Raw genomic sequence first — 19,287 nt, forward strand, 5'->3', positions numbered from 1 at the left:
AAGGCGGTCTCGTAACAGGAAACCCGTTCCCCCTACATTTTCTCTCGCAATAAGTCACAAGAGAAATCAATCAAGATGATTCATGTCCACAAAAGGTGTGCGGGTGTTCTGCGAATCAAAATGGGCAATGGGAATTGATTTTTATGGTACAAACAAGAACAACCTTTTCCACATTTGCCTTCCGCCCACGCATGTAAACCGTTTCTCTTCCTGTCCTTTGAGTAAGGTGTGTGGTGCGTGTGGGATCTTCACGTCCTTCCATGTGTATTTTCCCACGGAACAAGCTGTAGTCCAGATGAGGCGATTGAGGAATGGACGGGAAAGAGATCATGATCAAAAGAAAGAGAGTAGTATACCACGGAATTTGGGAGGAAACAACCTGGCGAGGCGTCTTGTGCTTGCATAGAAGTAATTGATCTGTTACAATCATTGTGAAAGAGCCAGGCGAGTGAATGATGGCCCATGAGCGGGCGATGACGTCCGCTTCGTGTTTACCGTGCCCCGCCGCCAACGACGAGACGTGTCGGCCATCGCGAGGAGACGCGTGTGATGGTGTGCCCTACCCGCGCCCTAAGACGGCGTCTGCTGGGATGCGTGCGCTTTGTCGGTAGATGGCGGTGGGATTGCGTACCTGGAGGGTGGGCTTGGAGTTTGGGGTGCTGCTGATGTGAAGCGACGACCGTCTTCAATGTCGTAGAATTCCAGGCTAGGCTAGAACATCGGGTCTACTGCGCTTGACCAGCTGCGAGATGATGGAGATTCATGTGAAAGTCTCCAGGAGGAATATGTCACTCGGCGCGTGTTGCTGGTTCACGGTGTGCACGCTGGAGAGGCAGGACCTACAGCGCGTAGGCTACATAGACGATTAGATGAGCAAATCTCTCAACGACGGGCGAATGGTTTAGTGGTATAATACTCGCTTAGCATGTGAGTGGTCCAGGGTTCGATTCCCTGTTCGTCCATTGTTTTTGCCTTTTGCGGCTTGATAATTGTTTACTTTTGATGATTCGATATTTGCCTTTGTGAGGCTTGCTTTTTGAATCTGGGTGATGTGTTTTCGGGCTTGCTGCAGGCTCTGATAGGTGTTTTCCTTTGAAGCAATTGGGGGACTGGGCGCCTGCCGTTTGGTCGCGAGCGGGTGCGTCTTTCAACGGAGGCAAGGTTCAAGGTGGGGCCGTGCCTGCGATTCCCATATCATCGACCCCGCGACGCTGCGCAAGAGGTGATGAGATGGCTTCGTCTACGCCACAGACACCAAGGAAAACCGGTGACGAAAATCGAGTTGAGGGAATTCATTTAAAAGACTCAAAGACTATGGCCACGGACTCCGGAAGGGGAGATGAGGGTACGCGTCAAGCTGGCGACGCAGCCCCTTCTCAAGAGCAAGAAGCAGGAGATGCTGCGGCTAAGAAGGACAAGTAAGTCTCACCTAGTCTTCCATTCGCACTTCTTCGTTTCCGGATACTCTGGAGAGTACGTGTCAGTTGCGGTAAACTGACGTCGCGCGAGCAGGGAGTTCGAGGAGGCTTCGGCCGTGGTAGCGCGGCACGTCAAGCTGCTGCGGGAGTACAACGAGATCAAGGACGTAGGACAGCAGTTGATGGGCCTAGTCGCTGAAAACCGCGGGGCGACTGTGGGGAGCTTGTATGAGACGGGGGAGTTTGGCGTTGGGCCGAAGGATTGATGGGTTGGTGATGGCCTTACGGGGGTGGACGGGATTTCGAGATGCGGTAATAGAGCAGCGATATGTCGATTGGACGATTTAAAATGCTATCAGTTGATTTTCATGCATTTTTAAAAGAGATTTTGGATGTAATGATCGCAGGATATTGTATTGTTGATGTTGAATGATTTTTTCATGATGTTTTATTTCCAATTTAAAGGTAGCACATGTTACTTTGACAACAATATCAGACCTTGCATAGACGCGTATGAAATCCCTCATGCCCCACTTGAAACAAAGAAAAACGTTGAAAAAAACAGAATTAGACCAACTCTGTGATGAATCTGCTGTACTCCTCGGCCCAGAGGTCGTCTCCCGACTCTTCAAGACAGCCACCGCCCTCCAGTTCCTCTCTGATCTGATACGACATGGATGAGGGGAGGAATTCCACACCAACCTCTTCCGAAAGTGCCTCATAAGCATCCGGCAGATTGGGAATCGGGTCCAATGTCGACAGTAATGTCTCTGAGGGTTCATCGAGCTCCTCAGTGAGCTCTTTTACCCTGCAACCAGTGTCATCCAATGCTAGCCAGGTCTCTGACGTGTCCACGTCTCTGGAGAGGCTCTCTTCCGCCAGTGCCTGCAAAACCTCTTCAGAAATTGACGCATGTCCTTCCGAGTTTGACCTCAGTCCGTCAGAAGATTGGCATTCTTCTGGGTTTGGCTCGAATTCGGCGAGAGGCTGGTCTTCTTTTGAGGTCAACACCCCAGTTGGGCCCCCTCCATCAGGTTCATCACCATAATACCGCCGCACGTAAGCAGGCGCATATGCTTTCTCAATGGGATGAGCAGGAATCAAACCCCTCTGACCTAGGAGATTCTCATCGGCTTCGGTCCATCCTGCATGAGACTTCAAAAGCCTCGCGATTGCATGGTGCCCTGTTCTTTCTGCCAAGGCAACAGACCTGACGAACTGTCGGCGACCGCAACCGCTCGTTTCGGCCCCGGAATTGAGTAGTAATTGGACGATATCCAGCCTGCCGTTTTCTGCCGCTGTTTCGATAGCCGTCCGGCCGTAAGAAGACTCAGCTCCCGGTGCATTAGGATCAGCCCCCAGCTCAAGTAGTCTCTGAACTATGCCAAAGAATCCTTGCCGCGCGGCCGCTTGGAGTGCAGTGGAACCATCAGTAAGACAAGATTCATTAACGTCTGCGCCGTGTTCGATGAAGTCCTGGATCAATCTGGCATCTCCATTCCATGCCGCTCTTTGTAACGGTGTCAAAGGATCCCAATAGGCTGCAACTTTGAGTTGCAGATCACTCAGATGCTCTGATTTCTCATTGATATTTACCCCAATGGAGAGAAGCCATTGAATGATCTCTCTATTGTAGCGATGAGAAATGTAATGGATAAGTACGTTTTCTGTCATCTTGATTCCGAGACTATGCAGAAGTTTGAGGTTATCGATGTCCATACGGTAATGGCAAATAACACCAAGAGAGCTTGTAGGTCCTGGTTGATAACCGTGATACAACAGCAGCTTCAAGTAGTCTGAACAGCCCAAAGAAACAGCAACTTCGATCATGGGTCGACGAGGACTTGGCTGTTGATCCCGGGCGTGAGTATGTAACGATCTTTTCCAACACAAGTAGCCGCGGATTAAAGTACCCTCTGAAGAAGACCGTTCTGATCTCTTCAAATCATTGTAGAAACAAGCCTTGTGGAATACGTCGAGATGCCAGGACGTTTCAGGTCGAAGGCCGGATCTGAGTATCTCTTCGGAGATTTCCATGCATCTCAAATGCACTGCAAGAGACATTGCTGTTCCCATCCAGGTATCTTGAGACGACAGCAGCTGTGACCTAAAGGTCAAGAGATGCCGTAGAGCTGTAAAGTCACCAGTTGCTATCGCTAAGAAGATGGAAGCACAGAGAGCTTGACCTGTGATCAATCGTTCGTCTGCTGCGACGATTTGATACACCAACTTAATGTTTCCCGAAAGTATCGCAGCCTCAAGGATTGTATCAATGCCAAAAATTGTGCATTCGTCTTGATAAGAGGCTCCTCGCTCACATAGACTTTCAATGATCTCAAATTGACCACTCCAAACGGCCATTACTAGCTCGCCGCCAATAAGTGTAGCCCCTGTATTTAAGAGACACAGCGCGGTTGCGGCATTGCCTCCAAGCAGTGCTGCATGAAGTGCTGTTCTACCGAGACTGCCAAGCGACTTCTTTGGCATTTGGTAATCTTCCAGAGCCTCATTGCTAAATTCCCAGTGTGAAAAGCGCATCGAGGAGACGTCTTCAACGCCAACGCGCAGCAATGTTGGGTATGGGTGGCAGTAGTTGACATCAGCGCCCCAATTTAATAAATGTTCAACGATACTGACATCTGCAAACGAGGCTGCCCATTGTAGGGGTGTAGGTGCTTTATGACTAGGTTCAAGAGTAGCACCTAGATATAACAGCTTATTGCACAGCTGTATGTCGCCTTCGTATGCAGCCGCCGTCATTGGAGTTTCTGGGTAGAAGCCGCACGAGTTGACATACTGACCGAGCTCGACTACCAAGTCATTGACGAAGCGGCTGTTGGTTCTAATTGCTGTGATGAGGAGCTGGGCTTTGGCGGCTGAGCTGCTGTTGATGAAGCTCGACCGGAAGAATTCGATCACTGCCTCGATCACTGGAGTGCGGGCCGTGTAACTCATTCCAAAGAGTAGTTGAGTGGCTTGTCTCTCGTCTTCCGGACGAAAACGATAAATCGACAGCAAAATCTTCATTGTTTCCTCCGATGAACCCTTGGCTGCTTTTCGCCGTACCCAAGCATTAGTCAGTGTTTTGATGTCGATCTTTTCAGTATCCGCCCCGTGATCAATGAGTATTTGGAGTAACTCAGGCTGATTCAAACCTGCGGCATGCTGCAGTGCAGTACCACGCGAACTTGGTGAATCAGAGAAAGAGGTATTGACATCAACACCTGCCTGAAGCAGAAGTTCAACAGCCTCTAGATCGGATCTTTTGATGGCTTCTCTGAACAGGCCATCTAGCGATGACTGGAGGCTCGGCGGTAGACTCGAGTATTGACCTCTTGCCATCACATTCGTTCCGCTTTCTCGCAACAAGCGTAGCAGCAAGTGCATAGCTGCGCTATATCGTTCTCGTTGGTCATTGTTGTGTGTGTAGCTAAAAAAGTCGTTTGACAGGAAAAATACCAGACAAACTAGAACTTCCGCATTGATAGTGTTGGATCTGCTTTTCTGTAACAGACCTTGGGCCCTGACAGCATGGGCGCCTTCATTCTCCTCGGGCATAATGGACCGAAGTGTTCTAAAGGTATTCTCTAGCAGGGTCGTATAGCTCTGTAGAGCGAACCTTGGAAACAAGATGGACTCCATTGCTCCTTCAGATGGAGACTCAGACGAATGATAGGAGATTATCGTGTTACTTGGCACTTTGAGTGCGAGACCTGCAGGAATATTTATTAGTACCTCTTGCAAATAAATGAGAGGGCGGTTTATAGATCATTACCCTCAATCTGTCGTCTAGAAAGAAGCCACGGGATGTTATCCAATCTGCATGGCCAAGTAGTCTGTTGAGGCGCTGGTGTACACACAAGGAGGGGCTGATCTTCCGGCACAGGCGGTTGACGCACATCTGTCCTAGGTAGTCAGCTTCATGTTATGACTGCGAAAGTGGATGTGCTTACAGTCCATAGCCTTCTCCATGGCAGTCTCGTAGCAATATCTTGAAACCCCCCTCTCGATGGCCTTCATGCGCAAAGGTATACCTGAGAGGTAGACCTTGCTTTCTTTGCCTCTACACTTTCGCCGATGGATCTCGTTGCCAACATACTTCCAATCCATGGCGCCCATGTTCTTGGTGAGATGCCACTGTTTCAACTTCCACTCCAACTGTGATTTGCTACCACGATGCATTAGACACATCAATGACTTTGCGGCAGATGTATATGTTGTCAAAGAGGAGCTCATGCTCACCTTGGATAAAAGCTGTGGAAGGTACCCAGAATGAGGAGAACATCTTTCAGACTCCGATCCTCTTCAAGATAAAGCTTTCGGATGATCGGCCTGAGACGTTCCCAATCCTCGTCGCGGATGCTTCTTCGAGGCGGCATGGTGAAAGCCGAGAATGGGTGCCCCCGTGATGTGTATTCGGTACTTGTAGTCTTCAGGACGAAGAGGATTTCCCATCCTCCGGAACAAGTCGAGAGCTCATGATTGTGGCCCCAGCCTGATTTTATATTCTTCCCAGAGGCATCTGCTGGCAAGCTAAAGAAGCGACATGATTGGGCGCAACCAGAATCCGACATGGACATGTACGTACTGACGGTGGGTGTCTAATGACTGATCATCAGGTTCGCCGTATTGGCTGCCGCCAAACTCCGAGTGAGGTCTGTATGCATGTAAGCATGCTGTAGCGAATGGGGCCCCTTGCTGTGAGCAGTGTGGCTGGGGTAGACAATACATCTCAATTGCAAGCTGGGCAAAGCGAACGCCTTTCATTGACTGAACAAAATCAGGGCGAGCGAACCGGGACCCTTCTGTCAGAGACTTGACCTGTGTGGCAGGTTTTGATTGGGTTATCAATCGATGCATCTTGGCGTCGATTCGGTTGGTCATTGACGACCCTCGGCAAGCCGCAGCCCGCTATCCATTCTCACGATGCCACATCCAGTTTGGTTCTAAGGATGGAAATCGACAAGCGTATGAAGTGCCTACGTCTTCATGTAAGGTGCGTCGACCCAATGCCTGTCCACAGCAAGACACCAGGTACTCAACAGGCGACTGTGTTGCCATCGAGTGATTTATACACCAGTACTCATTAAGCAACTCGTCCGGAGGATGAAAGGCAGAACCGACCCCGAAATGAACTCATGAAGTGTGCGAGTATCGAGATCTAGCCGTGAAGCCGAAGCTTATCAACAAATAAGCCATGTACGCATCTGCCCACAATTCATCCCCCAACTCGACTGTTTCAAGAAATCTTCCTGCTGGCAGTAGCTCCTTGCTTAACAGTATGACCTCGAGAGAAAACCTTGAACCGTGGTATGATCACAAATCTTTGACGGCCCCCTGATACTAGTTGGCATCCACTACTTGCATTGCTCACGTTCACAGCCCGCTATGGAATCGCTAGAGAACCCCAAAGCTTGAACCACACAAATAAAACTATGGAGGCATTGGGGTGGGTATGTACTTATGGCGCAGTGATGAGGCGAAGTGTTTGAGGCTCCCTGACGCCGGAGCGTTATGAGTGAAGAAGCGAGACCTGCTCCAAGAACGATAGATGTGGATGAGTTTCATCCACCGAACCGATTCCGTGACTGGGCCGAAACTGTTATTCGGGCCGGTGTGGGGCCGTCCTCCGGCCGTGGGCTGAGCCGGCGCGGGATTCTTAGGTGGCAAAGGAGCACCGCGGAAGTATGCCTGAAGAGCATTGTGGTCATATGAAGTTTCAATTGATATGTACGTCTATTATAAGTTATACACGCCTTGGAAGAGGCTGCTGACTGCGAAGCCTCGCTTTATGTAGAGAGCCAGTCAACCAAAACGTCGTGGAACTCCTCAGGATGCGAGATCTGGGGCGCATGTCCAAGCTCAGGGAAAGTGTGCAGGGTAGAGTTGGGGATCTGAGCAGCAACCTGAGGGCCGAGGACGTCAAAGTGGCCAAGCTTGGCAGCGACATCAGGAGGAGACCACTGCTTGCCGATGGCGGTGTTGTCCTTCTCGCCGATGATGAGCAGGGTGCGCGGCTTGACGAGGGAGAACTCCCAGCTGACCGGCTGCGTCAAGACGAGGTCGACGATCTGCGCCTGGTTGAGAGCGTAGGTCTTGGCCTCGGATCCCTTGTAGATGTTGACGAGCATCCTGACCCAGACGTCGTACTCGTCCTTCCACTCGCCGACGTAGTAGGTGGCCTGCTCGTATCCCTTGATGGACTCGTAGGAGCTGGCGGCCTCCGTGGCGTAGTTGTCGTCGATAGGAACGTAGGGGACGCCGAGAGCCTTGTAGTCCTCGAGACCAACGGGGTTGACGAGGACCATCTCGTTGACTTGGTCGGGGTACATCAGTCCGTAACGGGTGGTGAGCATAGCGCCCATGGAGTGACCGATGACGGTGACGTTTTCGATGCCGAGTGTCTCGAGCAGACCATGGGTGTTGGTCGCGAACTGCTGAAGGGAGAACTGGTAGCGCTCAGGTTTGGAGGACTTGCAGAAGCCGATCTGGTCCGGTGCGATGACGCGGTAGCCCTTCTGGGCGAGGACGCGGATGGTGGTCTCCCATGTCGGGCCGCAGAAGTTCTTGCCGTGGAAGAGGATGGCGGTCTTGCCGTTGGGCTCGCACTTGGGCTCGATGTCCATGAAGGCCATCTCGAGCTCCTGGAGCTGAGAGGTGAACTTGTAGAGCTTCACGGGCCAGGGGTAGGTGAAGTTGGAGCCATTGAGGTCTTCGGGGAAGGACTCTGAGTTGGAGTCGATGGTGCCCTGGGCCGAGACGAGGGCGGCGCCCGCGGCGGCGACGGTAGCGAGGAGGGAGAAGAACTTCATTGTGACGACCCTAGGCAATGGTCAGCTCTGGATGATAAAAGTATGGCTAACCGGCATCATCTATCCTGGCAGCAGCTCCTAGAATGCAGAGGCAAGAGAGCTATTGACTGGTTCACGATGCGACAACGGTACAACACAGGTCCCGGGGCCGATTGGCAGCTCGGAGCCGCGAATTGAGACAAGTGGAATCTTCCTTACCTAGATGCGATGGCAGCTCAACTTAAACCTGTCCCAAGGAACCCCGACCGTTGACGTGAGCGGCTGGTGCGTGCGAGAGAGCGATCATCTAATAGACTTCGGCCCAAGACGGGCGAGTCTGTTTATATTGCCTCTCCATCTGAGCGGCACGGCTGGGTCACCAGGGACCAACAGACACACACGTGTGTTGGTACCAACGTGGTGGTGTGCATGCTGTACGAGGGAGGGGGCCCATGGACATGGAGAGGGATGGACGCAGGTGTCATGACGCCGTGCCCGTTCGCTGCAGCAAAACAAGAACAAGAATGCTTCGATAGCTTCCACTCCAGTGGCTCAGTATCGCACTAATTTCCGCTTTTCAGTGGGCCGGACGGCTCTCGGATCCGCTGGCGAGAGACCCTGGACGGTGGGTTGGCGCCATTCCTCGATGCGCGGCCGCTGTTGAGGATCACGGGCCGGAGTTGTTCGGTATGTTGGGTGAGATGGCGCCGGGGCTATGGTTTGAGGTGAGACACATGGGACTTCGGGTCTCTCGTTAGGTGCCGAGGGAATGATGACGGCGACAATGACACATTGTTTGAGGGGAACTCGATAGAGACTCTTCTCATCAGTGGCGAGGTGCGCGAGGTCACATTGCTCGACGCCAGTGGTTATCGATGTTCATTCCTACGACCCTGGTCCTGTGCTAGTCTGGGGAAGCATGCTGAGATCATATCGGATGGGCGCACGAACGGTTGGTCTTGCGCCGGGAATAACCACATCACAGGAATGCTGCTGGTCCAGATCGAAATGTTACTCAAGAACCAGATATGACACCGGGCACGGACAGCGAGACACTCAATGGACCAAGATGCAAGGATTTCACAGCGTGATGGTAAGATGTGGACTTTAAGGGACTTTGGTAATGCTGAGAGGGGCTCTGGCCCATACAATGCGCTGACTGTTTTTCATCTCATCGACCCAGCCTGTCGGCTGCAATGAGATGTGGATGCTCTTGCAGACTTATGCAGCATATATGAAGGTTCGCGGAGAAACATGTCTACTGTGCGTTTTATCAAGCTTGGAGCAGCCGAAGACTCTGAACACATCTCCATCTCTCCCCCACGAATATGTGAAAGCTGTAAGTGCTGCTGGACCTTGACCGTACGCGACACACCTAAGAACATCCCGGCTAATATCAAAATTTTCTCCTCGTATTCCTTCGCGAACTTTTGGAGCGAGCCCACTGCAGTCTGGTCATATCTTCAGGTAAACAACAGAGATCAATTTCCTATGCGACTGCAGAAACTCATCTGGAGCAGTCGGCAGACGACCAGGATGCCCGCAGCGTTAGCGCATCGTCCCGTTGACCCGCGGTCGGCCGCCAATGATGGGATGGGCCGTTCTCTCAGAAGGGTGTCTTTGTCCGAATGTTCCCTGTCAAGCCCACCAGGAACAGCGTGTTGGGGGTTGCACCGGCAGGCTTGGGTGTCATTAAAGCCACAATTAGGGCCAGCAGATCGGGGGGATGAAGACACAAGCCAGTGATCTTGAACCGAAGTTCTTCACACCTTCGTCACCTGCATCGCCGGTGGCCCGATGGGGAAGGACAGACGAGGAGGATTCGCAGCCCTGAATTCTGCAGCACCGAGAGAACAGCAGACGAGAAATGAAGACAAAAGGACATGTCATGCCAAGAGAGAAAAACCCTTGAAGGCTCCCTCATGCGGGCCGCGCAAACCACACCACATGTTGGTGAACATCGCTTCCGAGAGAGGAAGCCCAAGTCCGAGCAAGGTCACTGACCGAGGTGTTATTGAAGTTCACCATGAACACATCAAGGTGGCCAAGCGGTTGGTCGCTCATCGCCAATAGACGTAATAGATGCGAAGAGCCTGCTCCCAGAGGTAGGTGGTATTGATTGACCTATACTGCTTTCATGCACACCTATATTCCATCGCAATTCCTCCGAAGTGGCTGCGACTATTGTCGAGCTATTCCTCGGGTGTGAGATCTCAATCGGCTTCTTCGGCTGCAACGACAATGAACGGGCTGGCTACCCGCCGGACAGACTTCGCGGGAGCGGGAATGCGCACCGGACGTTGGCGCCACCAGCCATCCGCCGCCCACAACACACTAATCGGATGCGATATTAGGGCTCTAGTATTCAGCTATTAATGATCTCAGGGCGCACAGACTGGTGGTCTTCGGGCGATGCGGATACGGCGGGAACTTTAAACGAACTATGCTTGATGGTACCCTGCCGTCGTCAAGTTCATCCAAGATGAACTACATGCCTCGTAGAGAAGACAATGGCGCACAATGTTCGAAGATGTCGTCCTCAGCTGTCGATGTGTTCGAGCAGCTTACTGAGATCTGACATGTGCGACCGCTGCCGGACCAGCGTCGCCAACAGATGTTGCGCGGAAAGCTTCGTGAAAACTCTGCGGAAGTAAGAGGATTCCGGGCCCTGCCAACAAGGGAAAACCCCCCTCTTCGCGAGAATCACCTGCGCCGCATCGGCTCATCAATACTGCGGTTGGAACAGCTCCGCTGTAGAGTCCCGTCACCCCCGCCTTCATCTGATGAATTTCTAGGCCCAGACAACTGGAGTCGTCAGCCCTTTAGGCCTCCGAGAAGAAGACACTCGGGGCTTTAGGACATGGTGGCGGAGGATCGGAACGGCTGACGAAGAGCTGAAATCAGAGAAGAAATTTTCGTCCACGCCATTTCTGAGACCCTGCCAGACCAGCATCGATAGCGCAGACCACTGTGCGCCTCATTTCTCGTGGTAAGACTTCTACCGACGATCGAGTTGGGTAATGGCTTACCGCTCTGCAAGGGGATGTCTAGCCTCTATCGTCCAGCAACCCGATATCCAGTCACCACCGTGCTACACCGGACGGTATCTGAGAACAGAGGACAAGCCAGCTGAATGAAGGATTATCACTGCCAGGAACAGGTTCGTCGCACGTCTCTCGACTTGGAATCTCTACTGCCCACCCTCCCTTACAGTGGTGTGCAGCCTGCTTCTTTCGTGCATGGGCATTTTGGACGAATATTACATGTTCATTCGTTCAAAGTCCTCCCGGATGTTCAGTGATAGCCCCAACTCACGCCTCACTATTGGGTCAAACCACAATCTTGTTTCGCATCAAAACATAGTGCCGCGAAGAGAAAACGCATGCTTCTGCAAGGTCGCTATCGCTCTGCAAATAGCGGACCGTCTTCATTTGCCGACGTCTTGATAACGCCGAAACCTGAAGTGCTCCAAAGTCGGATGTTTGATGGTGGTGGGAGCTTCAGGCCGGCTCGGACTCTGGCCCGAACACATCGGGGGCCATTCTCTTTCGTACCCATCTCCATGCTGGCCCTTCTTTTTAACCGCAGCGAGCAGGGATTCCAAGGTGGCTCTCCCGCGTTCTCTCGCGATCGGTAATCTCAGTACCGTCCGCTCTTTGCACATCTCCTCGCATCTTCAGCATCCCTTTGGCCCCCAGCCCGCCCCTTTCCCTCCATCACCTAACGCTCATCGTACATGTGCCCGATTCCTACTTTCTCGGCGCCGATACTGTTGCCCCTCACGGCGCTGCAGTAGTCTGCAGATTGACAAGCCGTTGCATGCCACCACCATCATCTCCGTCTCCCTTGCAGAGCCGGGAGCAAAAGAAAAGAAAAGAAGCTTACTGCGGACGCGCACATGTACCTGACAACCAGCATGGAGAAGGGATCCTCCCTGCCATGGCCACCCAATGAAAAGTCCGTCCGTCCCTAACGCTCCGGATGCCTACCGAGTACTTGGCCCAGACGGACAGCCAGTTTTCTTGCAAGTCAAACCAAGACACCCCTCCCAAGTGGAATGTTGTGGCAGGAGCCTGGCATCCTGGGCATGAACATATAACTAGACCCGTTCTCCAGGACTCCGTTCATCCCGGCCGTTCGGATTGTGCTGATGTCGGACGTTTGTGCCTCTCTGGAATTCGTTCTCGCAGATCAGACCCTTCGAGGTCTGCCAGCCTCAGCACACTGTCGAACAGACTTTGCTTGATCGAGGCATATTGTTCACCATGGTCGACGGCAACATTCCTGGCGAGAGCAATGCGCTCATGGTCCGCGCGCCGGCTATTATCTTCTTCGTCCTCACGCCCATCTTCGTCGGGATTCGGTTTTGGTCGCGTATCAAGATGAGATCAGGGTTAGGATGGGATGACTGGACAATCTTGTTCTCATTTGTAAGTTTTATCTGGTCTTCTTTACGGTCACTATAGCTGATATGGTTTAGGTCTGCTGCCTACTCGTCTCAATCCTGATGATGGTCTCATGCGAATATGGCTTTGGTCAACATATCAAGAACCTGTCCAAGACTAACAAGATCATGACATTGAAGGTGAGTGTCTCCAATAATGGAAACGGAGTGGCATATATCGACCAGCCTGAATATCTTCTAACCTTGATCAGCTCTTCTATGTCGCCCAAATCTTCTACAAAATCACCATCAACTTAACCAAGGCATCCATCCTGCTGCTGTATCTGCGCATCTTTGTACAAAGATACTTCCGAATACTTTGCTACACTCTCCTCAGCATAATCCTGGCGTACATGGTCGCGACCTCAGCCTCTTCCCTTTGGCAGTGCACCCCCATCCCACGTGCTTGGGACAAGACCATTCCTGGAACCTGCATCAGTCTCACCATGAACTGGTACGCCAATGCGGGCTTCTCTATCGCCACCGATATCCTCATCATGGCTCTGCCACAGCATGTGCTCTGGAAATCAAAGCTTCCGATCAACCAGAAGAAGGCGCTCATGGTTGTCTTTGCTCTTGGCTTGTTCGTCACGATCACGAGTATTTTGCGCATGACGACATTGGACTTTTCCACTACCAGTCCTGATACGACATGTAGGTCATCACTTGACTGTTTAATGTCAAACTCTGGCTTCAATACGCTGACTTACACTACACAGTCGACATTGCTTCCACACTCTGGACTCTTATCGAAGACAACTTGGCAATAATCTGCGCTTGCCTGCCCATGTGCCGGCTCCCCCTGACGTACATCTTCCCTACCGTCTTCGCATCCAAGCAAGGGTCCTCAAACGGCAGCTCCGGCTATGGCTCAGCGCCTCGATCGAGCAAGGGAAACTTCACGCATGCCGGAACCAGCCGCAACGACTGGCACCCGTATCAAGGGCGAGAGGAGAAGACGGCGACCCACCTCACGAGCGTCCACGCAAACCGGCCCAGACTAGGGGACGACTCGAGTGAGGAGTACATCCTCCAGTCTATACCAAAAGACAGCGGGCCGAGTAGTGTGAGGAGGAGCGAAGACGTCGAGGACGCAAGGGCGATACGGAAGACGACGGATTTTCACATGACTTATGACCAGGGAGGACCAAGGGCTTGAGCCGGGTATGGACCCAATGAAAGAGTAGTATCTGTATCAACATCCTTAATATCGAGTACATAATAACGACCATATCCCCTTGACTCACGACAGGATGAAGGGACTGATGGCTTCCACGCCGTTGCGGGTTGCGAAAAGCAAAGCTCTGCTTATCATGTTCTGTGAATTCTCCAGTAGGAAACCAGAACTCGGACTTCAGCTTCTGGTGATCCAATAGGCAACGAGATAATTTCTACGAAAATAGTGCGGCGGTGCTGTCGCTGCCCGACGCTCGGTTGGTGTAGAAACATTGCTTTTCCCGAGTGCTGTGGCACTCACCGCCACACTAACAGAACCGCTGACCAAACAAACGCTTCCATTTCGCGGCAGCCTGCCAAGAGGGGGTATTGTGTAACGCTAGACTGCTAGCTAAAATCTCACAGGAGAGGCTAGAAGTCCGAAGTGTCATGTCTTAATTTAGGGCATGCGGTGGTCGTTTAAAATGATTTACCTCCCCCATCATTGTGCTAAACTCACGAGCTGTGCTGATAGACCCTTGCAAACGATGCGATAATGTCGAGAACACCAAGGGAGCCGATGCGCGACCATTCAATGCAGTCCTTTGAAATGCGCGACACTCCTACGGGGTACCATTCGCCACTCGAACAGCCACACATCTCACGCTCCGACAACCTCGATAGCACCTACGATTCATCAAGTCTTTCGCCCCAGTTCAAGAGGAAACCTGTCGCGCGGCTTACCTCATTCGCGTCTTCGGAGCCAGGTGACTATGGGCTGGGGGGAGAAAACAGAGCGTCAACTTCGAAACAGAGCCTTCTGCGAAAGGCAAGTGCAGCATTGCCAGGCAGCCAGTATCATTGGATCCTTGAGATATGCGCGGTTATCTTGAGTATCCTGGCACTAGCAGCGATCGCCATTCTCCTACCCCTCTACAACAACAAGCCGTTATCGACATGGTCGTTTCAGTACTCCTTCAACACAGTCGTCTCAATTCTGGGGGCAACATCGAGAGCAACACTTGCGTTCGCAGTCAGTGCTTGCATCAGTCAAGGGAAATGGAATTGGTTTCGGCGAAGAGATGACACTATCATGGTGTTCGATCGTTTCGAGGAGGCAAGCAGGGGACCATGGGGCGGAGTTAGATTGCTTTGGTGGTCAAGACTGAGGTATGACGGCGTTTTCGGCCACTCTTATCCAATTGAAATTGACATCGTGATAGGCATTGGATGGCACTCGGCGCGCTATCAACCGTGGTCTTGGTTGGCTTCGAGCCTTTTCTTCAGGCCATCATTACCTTCGAGGGCAAACAAGTATCAGTAGCGGATCCCATTTCGAAGGCAACGATTGGCAAGTCTAGCAAACTGGACATCGGATCCTTTTCCGCTATCACAGGAGCTGCAACAGGCATATCAACGCCCGACGGAACGCTAATGCGCCTATCAATGCTTTCGAAATATGATTTCGGTGCTCTGGCCTCGATATGGTCAGGCTTCTCGACTCTGGGTTCGGTGGAAGCACAAACACCATCGTTCAGTTGCTCCTCCGGAAACTGCACCTGGACACCATACGCATCTTTGGCAGTATGCAGCGCTTGCAATGACATATCACAACACATAATCAAGTCAACTGGAAAAACCAATGTAAGCGTTGGAGCGGAAGATGACACTCTGACCATGGTCAACTACGTCGCTTCTTTCTCTCCGATTGCGGTACCCAGCATCAACACAACGTACACCAGATATGACATCAAGGAGTTGAAGATGAACATTTCCAACATTGACTCAGCAGGTCTGGCGGCAATACGGGGCAAGGACCTGGGCTTCACAAACACAGAGCTGACAGCCAAAGCCACGTCTCAACCATCGGAAACGCTTTCCTTCCAGGACTTCAAGACCCTCATTGTTTCTTTTGCCATGATAGCAGCAAACCAGGAATTTCGCGAGAATGGTCAGCACTGGGAAGATAGCAGTGTCTCTGCACAAGAATGCGCCTTGTACTTTTGCACCAACATTTACCAGTCAGATATTGTTCAAGGCGACTTGCGAGAAACGATTCTAGGAACACACACAGATCGAAATCTCGACTCGTTCCTTGCAAAGGATCCCCAGTATGCAGCCAGCTCAAAATGGTACAACGCAAACACCAGCTACACCCTCTACCATGGCAAAACGGACATGAACCGAACCGATCTGCAAATGTTCATCTCAAAGGAACACTACCATACTTCTACAGGCCTGGACGTTGGACAGGATTTGAAGTTCAACATCTCGCAGAATGCCGCCGAGTCTATAACAGGCTTGTTTATGAATGAGTTCGCGCGCCGCGCAAGCCCCCTGGCAACGAAGCAGCTTGTCTATCCTGCAGTTGGAACGGTTGGAACTACCAGTCAACCTCATGTGATAGACAGTTTGGGTACATCCAAGAACCTTACGGCCACCTTTGAGACGGTGGCAGCTAGCATGTCAAAGTACATACGCGACCTCTCTCTGGAAACCGAGCCTAATGAAGGCGAGACCCAGAATTGGATAGTGTTCATCCGAGTCGAATGGGGATTTCTATCTCTACCGATTGCGGCTCTTCTGGGGGGATGCTTGTTCTGTCTGCTATCCATAGTGGAAACAAAACGACTAGGCCTTCCTGCTTGGAGAGGAAGCTCATTAGCAGGGTTGGCACACGGACTTGATAAGCAGTCAAGGGAGCAGTTGAGAGAAGCGGATGGGCTGTCGCAGATGGATGAGCATGCCAAACTCTACAAGGTTCGCTTCGTGGACTCTGATCTGGGCCCGGAGCTGAAGTTGAGTCATGCGCAAGCGCAATAACGTAGATCCAATGAATTAGAGTTTGTAATGTGACAGATAAAGTCTTTTAATACTTGACCGTGAGAGCCTTGCGATGCCAGTCTGTACCCATTCATGAATAATGCAATTGGATGCCGCTCAGTGCCGGTCGTATTCGAGGAGTCTTACTATTCCTTCTCTGTCGATACCAGTGACTCAAACACCATTCCACGAGGCATCTCTTTCCACTGCTTACTCTCGTCAAGGAGCGACTGACTCGCCTCCCACTCCCCGCGAACGATCTCCGCATGAGCCTCGCTCCTCGGTGTAATCTTTGCAGGGAAGGGTCTCGGCTGCACCAAGAAACCGTCAATGAGATTGTCCGCATCTGGTACAATTTCGGCCCCCGCGTCGTCAACCGCCCTATCAAGATTGAAAGCCCATAGCAGCCTCGAAATGCTCAAGAATAGCGATCGATCGGCGATATGCATGCCCTGGCAGAGGCGACGCCCAGCCCCGAACACATAATGGTCACGCTTCGCGGGGTCGCCATTCATCGCCGACTCGAATGAGTTCTGATCGTCGCCTTCGTACCGAGACGGGTTGAAAGCTCGAGGGTCCTCAAACTTATTCTCATCCATGTTGATAGCCCAAACGTTCAGCATAACGCCAGCCCCTTTGGGAATCTTGTAGCCCATGTACTCGTCATCCTGAATGGCGGCATGCGGCAGACCAAGAATCGCAGTAGGCATCCATCGCAGAGTTTCCTTGACGCAAGCTCGGATGTATGGCATCGAGTCCCAGTCATCTACGTTAGGGAGTCTCTGAGTGCCGCAGACCCGGTCGAGTTCCTCTCGGGCTTGTTTCTGTGCAGCAGGGTACAGAACCATGGCTTGGATGAAACCGACCAGTGTTGCAGCGGTCGTATCTGAACCGGCCTCAAGAGCAGAACCGGAGATATATCCAGCCAGTTCATCAGAAAATCCTAGCGCCTTCTGACTTTCAACAATTCCCACGGAGAAGCAAGGCTACTGAGTATTAGTCTGTGGGTTTTGTGCGGCATGTAAAACCTTTGGGACTCACTTTCGCCGTTCCCTGAAGAACGCGCTTCTTTGCATCCAACCAGTGACCAACGTATAGAGCGCTTTCTTCCTTGTGCAACGCCTCGGCATACCTCTTCCCAGGAGAGATGAAGCCCAGATTTCGCAGAGGCGGGTATACGTCTAGAAGAGCGGCTGTCTGTGATCCTACGACCTCACTCCACTTCTCGACGCAGTGGTACAGCTTCTTTAACTTCTCGTCATGGATGCTCGTCGTTCGAAAGCCAAATACCATCTGTGTGGTGAGAGAATTGGTAAATCGGCGAATATGATCAATGAAGAGACCAGGCTCGTCCAAAAAGCCAGAAAGCATCTGCTTGCTCTCGAGATCCTGATACGGAACATAACCCTTGGCTGCGCTGATATGTAAAACCTGATGAAAGATCTTTCGGATCATGCGCCATCGTTCGCCGTATTTCTTTCACCTGTCAGTGTTCGAAGCCCATAATTCCTTTGCATCGGCGACCTTACCATGAGAACCACACGAAGATTGTTGCTGACTACATTTCCAAGGTAGACATCAGTGCGTGACGAGTATATGCTGCTGCGCTTGTCCAGAAGATCTTTGACCGCCTTGTCTGAAGAGAGCACAATCATGACCTGGGTTCCCAGGATGAGAGAGTACACAGGGCTGCCGAAAATATTGTGGTTAGCAGAACATCGGTCCAACGCGCCTTCTTAATTGTGAAACTTACCCATACTCTTTTGCCCACTTCTTGAACTGGTGATGTGGTTGAGCTGAGGGCATTTGATGCAAATTCCCAATCAAAGGTAATGTGGGAGGCCCAGGAGGGTAATCTTTGGGTCGTCTTCCAACATTTCGCAGTTTAAAGACGATGATGGCAAGGATAGCCAGCGGAACAAAGAACGTGTAAGCCATGACGAGTGACACTTACCAAAGAGTGCGGTAAGCTACGTCGAGTCGAAAGACACGGGGAGACTGGCCCAGATAAACCATTTAGCATTTTCATGTGTGATTCCTTCGCTCTAGATTGTATGCAGCCAAGATTTGACACAGAGGTTGCCTCCGAAACACTCTGTTGGCAGTTTACGATAGCCCTGAACCAGCTGCCCCTCATCACAAACCTATCATCTCTCACCGCGGGTAAAGCATTCGGACAGCTAACGTTGCGTTATGCAAGGACGGACGCAGAGACAAGGGAGAATTTCCACCTGTCTTTTATCCGAGTGCTCGTATCAGACGACGAGAGAGCCACTTTTTGGACCGCAGAACCATAAGCTGCAGGAAGGTCTGTTGGTCCCATATGCAGCCAACCAATGATCTACGGGGCGAATTCCGGCTGGGGAAATGCAATGTAACTGCTCGATGCGCGACCGTTGAGCGTCGACCCATTTGTCATTACAAAGTGCCCTTGAAGTCTTGGAGGATGAGAATTACCGCGATGCCATCATGCAGTTGAGGTAACAGTATCACATAAGCTCTGCACAAGTGCTGACGCCTCGGCAGTGAGCCGATTGATATGCCGTGGCTTGCCGGACGAAGGACCAATCATGTCTGCGTTTATTCATGAAGCCGGGGGGCAAGCACGTCTGTTCAAACTCAGGATCATTGCTCTCAGCCTGCTGGAAGTCATTCA

The 19,287-nt window shown here is 51.7% G+C and overlaps 5 protein-coding genes across 5 annotated transcripts; 3 read left to right on the forward strand and 2 right to left on the reverse strand.

Annotated features, from left to right (window-relative positions):
* Positions 1 to 1,314: 1,314 nt before the first annotated feature.
* CGCS363_v007753 (DNA repair protein SWI5-like protein) lies at positions 1,315 to 1,684 on the forward strand (the record flags this gene model as incomplete). The annotated part of the gene is made up of 2 exons (XM_036639602.1): positions 1,315 to 1,418; positions 1,513 to 1,684. 2 exons carry the CDS (start codon positions 1,315 to 1,317, stop codon positions 1,682 to 1,684), a joined length of 276 nt encoding a protein of 91 aa, XP_036494826.1.
* A 301-nt stretch (positions 1,685 to 1,985) lies between these two features.
* Positions 1,986 to 5,797, reverse strand: CGCS363_v007754 (uncharacterized protein; the record flags this gene model as incomplete). Its single annotated transcript, XM_036639603.1, has 3 exons — positions 1,986 to 2,410; positions 5,372 to 5,586; positions 5,661 to 5,797. The coding sequence occupies 3 exons, from the start codon at positions 5,795 to 5,797 to the stop codon at positions 1,986 to 1,988; spliced, it is 777 nt and encodes a 258-aa protein (XP_036494833.1).
* Positions 5,798 to 12,474: 6,677 nt separating this feature from the next.
* On the forward strand, positions 12,475 to 13,812 carry CGCS363_v007755 (Satratoxin biosynthesis SC1 cluster protein 4; the record flags this gene model as incomplete). The annotated part of the gene is made up of 4 exons (XM_036639604.1): positions 12,475 to 12,639; positions 12,690 to 12,794; positions 12,866 to 13,307; positions 13,373 to 13,812. 4 exons carry the CDS (start codon positions 12,475 to 12,477, stop codon positions 13,810 to 13,812), a joined length of 1,152 nt encoding a protein of 383 aa, XP_036494832.1.
* A 552-nt stretch (positions 13,813 to 14,364) lies between these two features.
* Positions 14,365 to 16,631, forward strand: CGCS363_v007756 (uncharacterized protein; the record flags this gene model as incomplete). The annotated part of the gene is made up of 2 exons (XM_036639605.1): positions 14,365 to 14,978; positions 15,032 to 16,631. 2 exons carry the CDS (start codon positions 14,365 to 14,367, stop codon positions 16,629 to 16,631), a joined length of 2,214 nt encoding a protein of 737 aa, XP_036494831.1.
* A 46-nt stretch (positions 16,632 to 16,677) lies between these two features.
* On the reverse strand, positions 16,678 to 18,569 carry yanC-3 (Cytochrome P450 monooxygenase yanC; the record flags this gene model as incomplete). Its single annotated transcript, XM_036639606.1, has 5 exons — positions 16,678 to 16,712; positions 16,846 to 17,617; positions 17,673 to 18,107; positions 18,161 to 18,320; positions 18,385 to 18,569. 5 exons carry the CDS (start codon positions 18,567 to 18,569, stop codon positions 16,678 to 16,680), a joined length of 1,587 nt encoding a protein of 528 aa, XP_036494830.1.
* Between the last annotated feature and the right edge of the window lie 718 nt (positions 18,570 to 19,287).

The sequence above is a fragment of the Colletotrichum siamense genome, assembly GCF_013390195.1.
Source record: "Colletotrichum siamense strain Cg363 chromosome Unknown KSG_Cg363_contig05, whole genome shotgun sequence".
In the NCBI taxonomy this organism is placed as follows: domain Eukaryota; kingdom Fungi; phylum Ascomycota; class Sordariomycetes; order Glomerellales; family Glomerellaceae; genus Colletotrichum; species Colletotrichum siamense.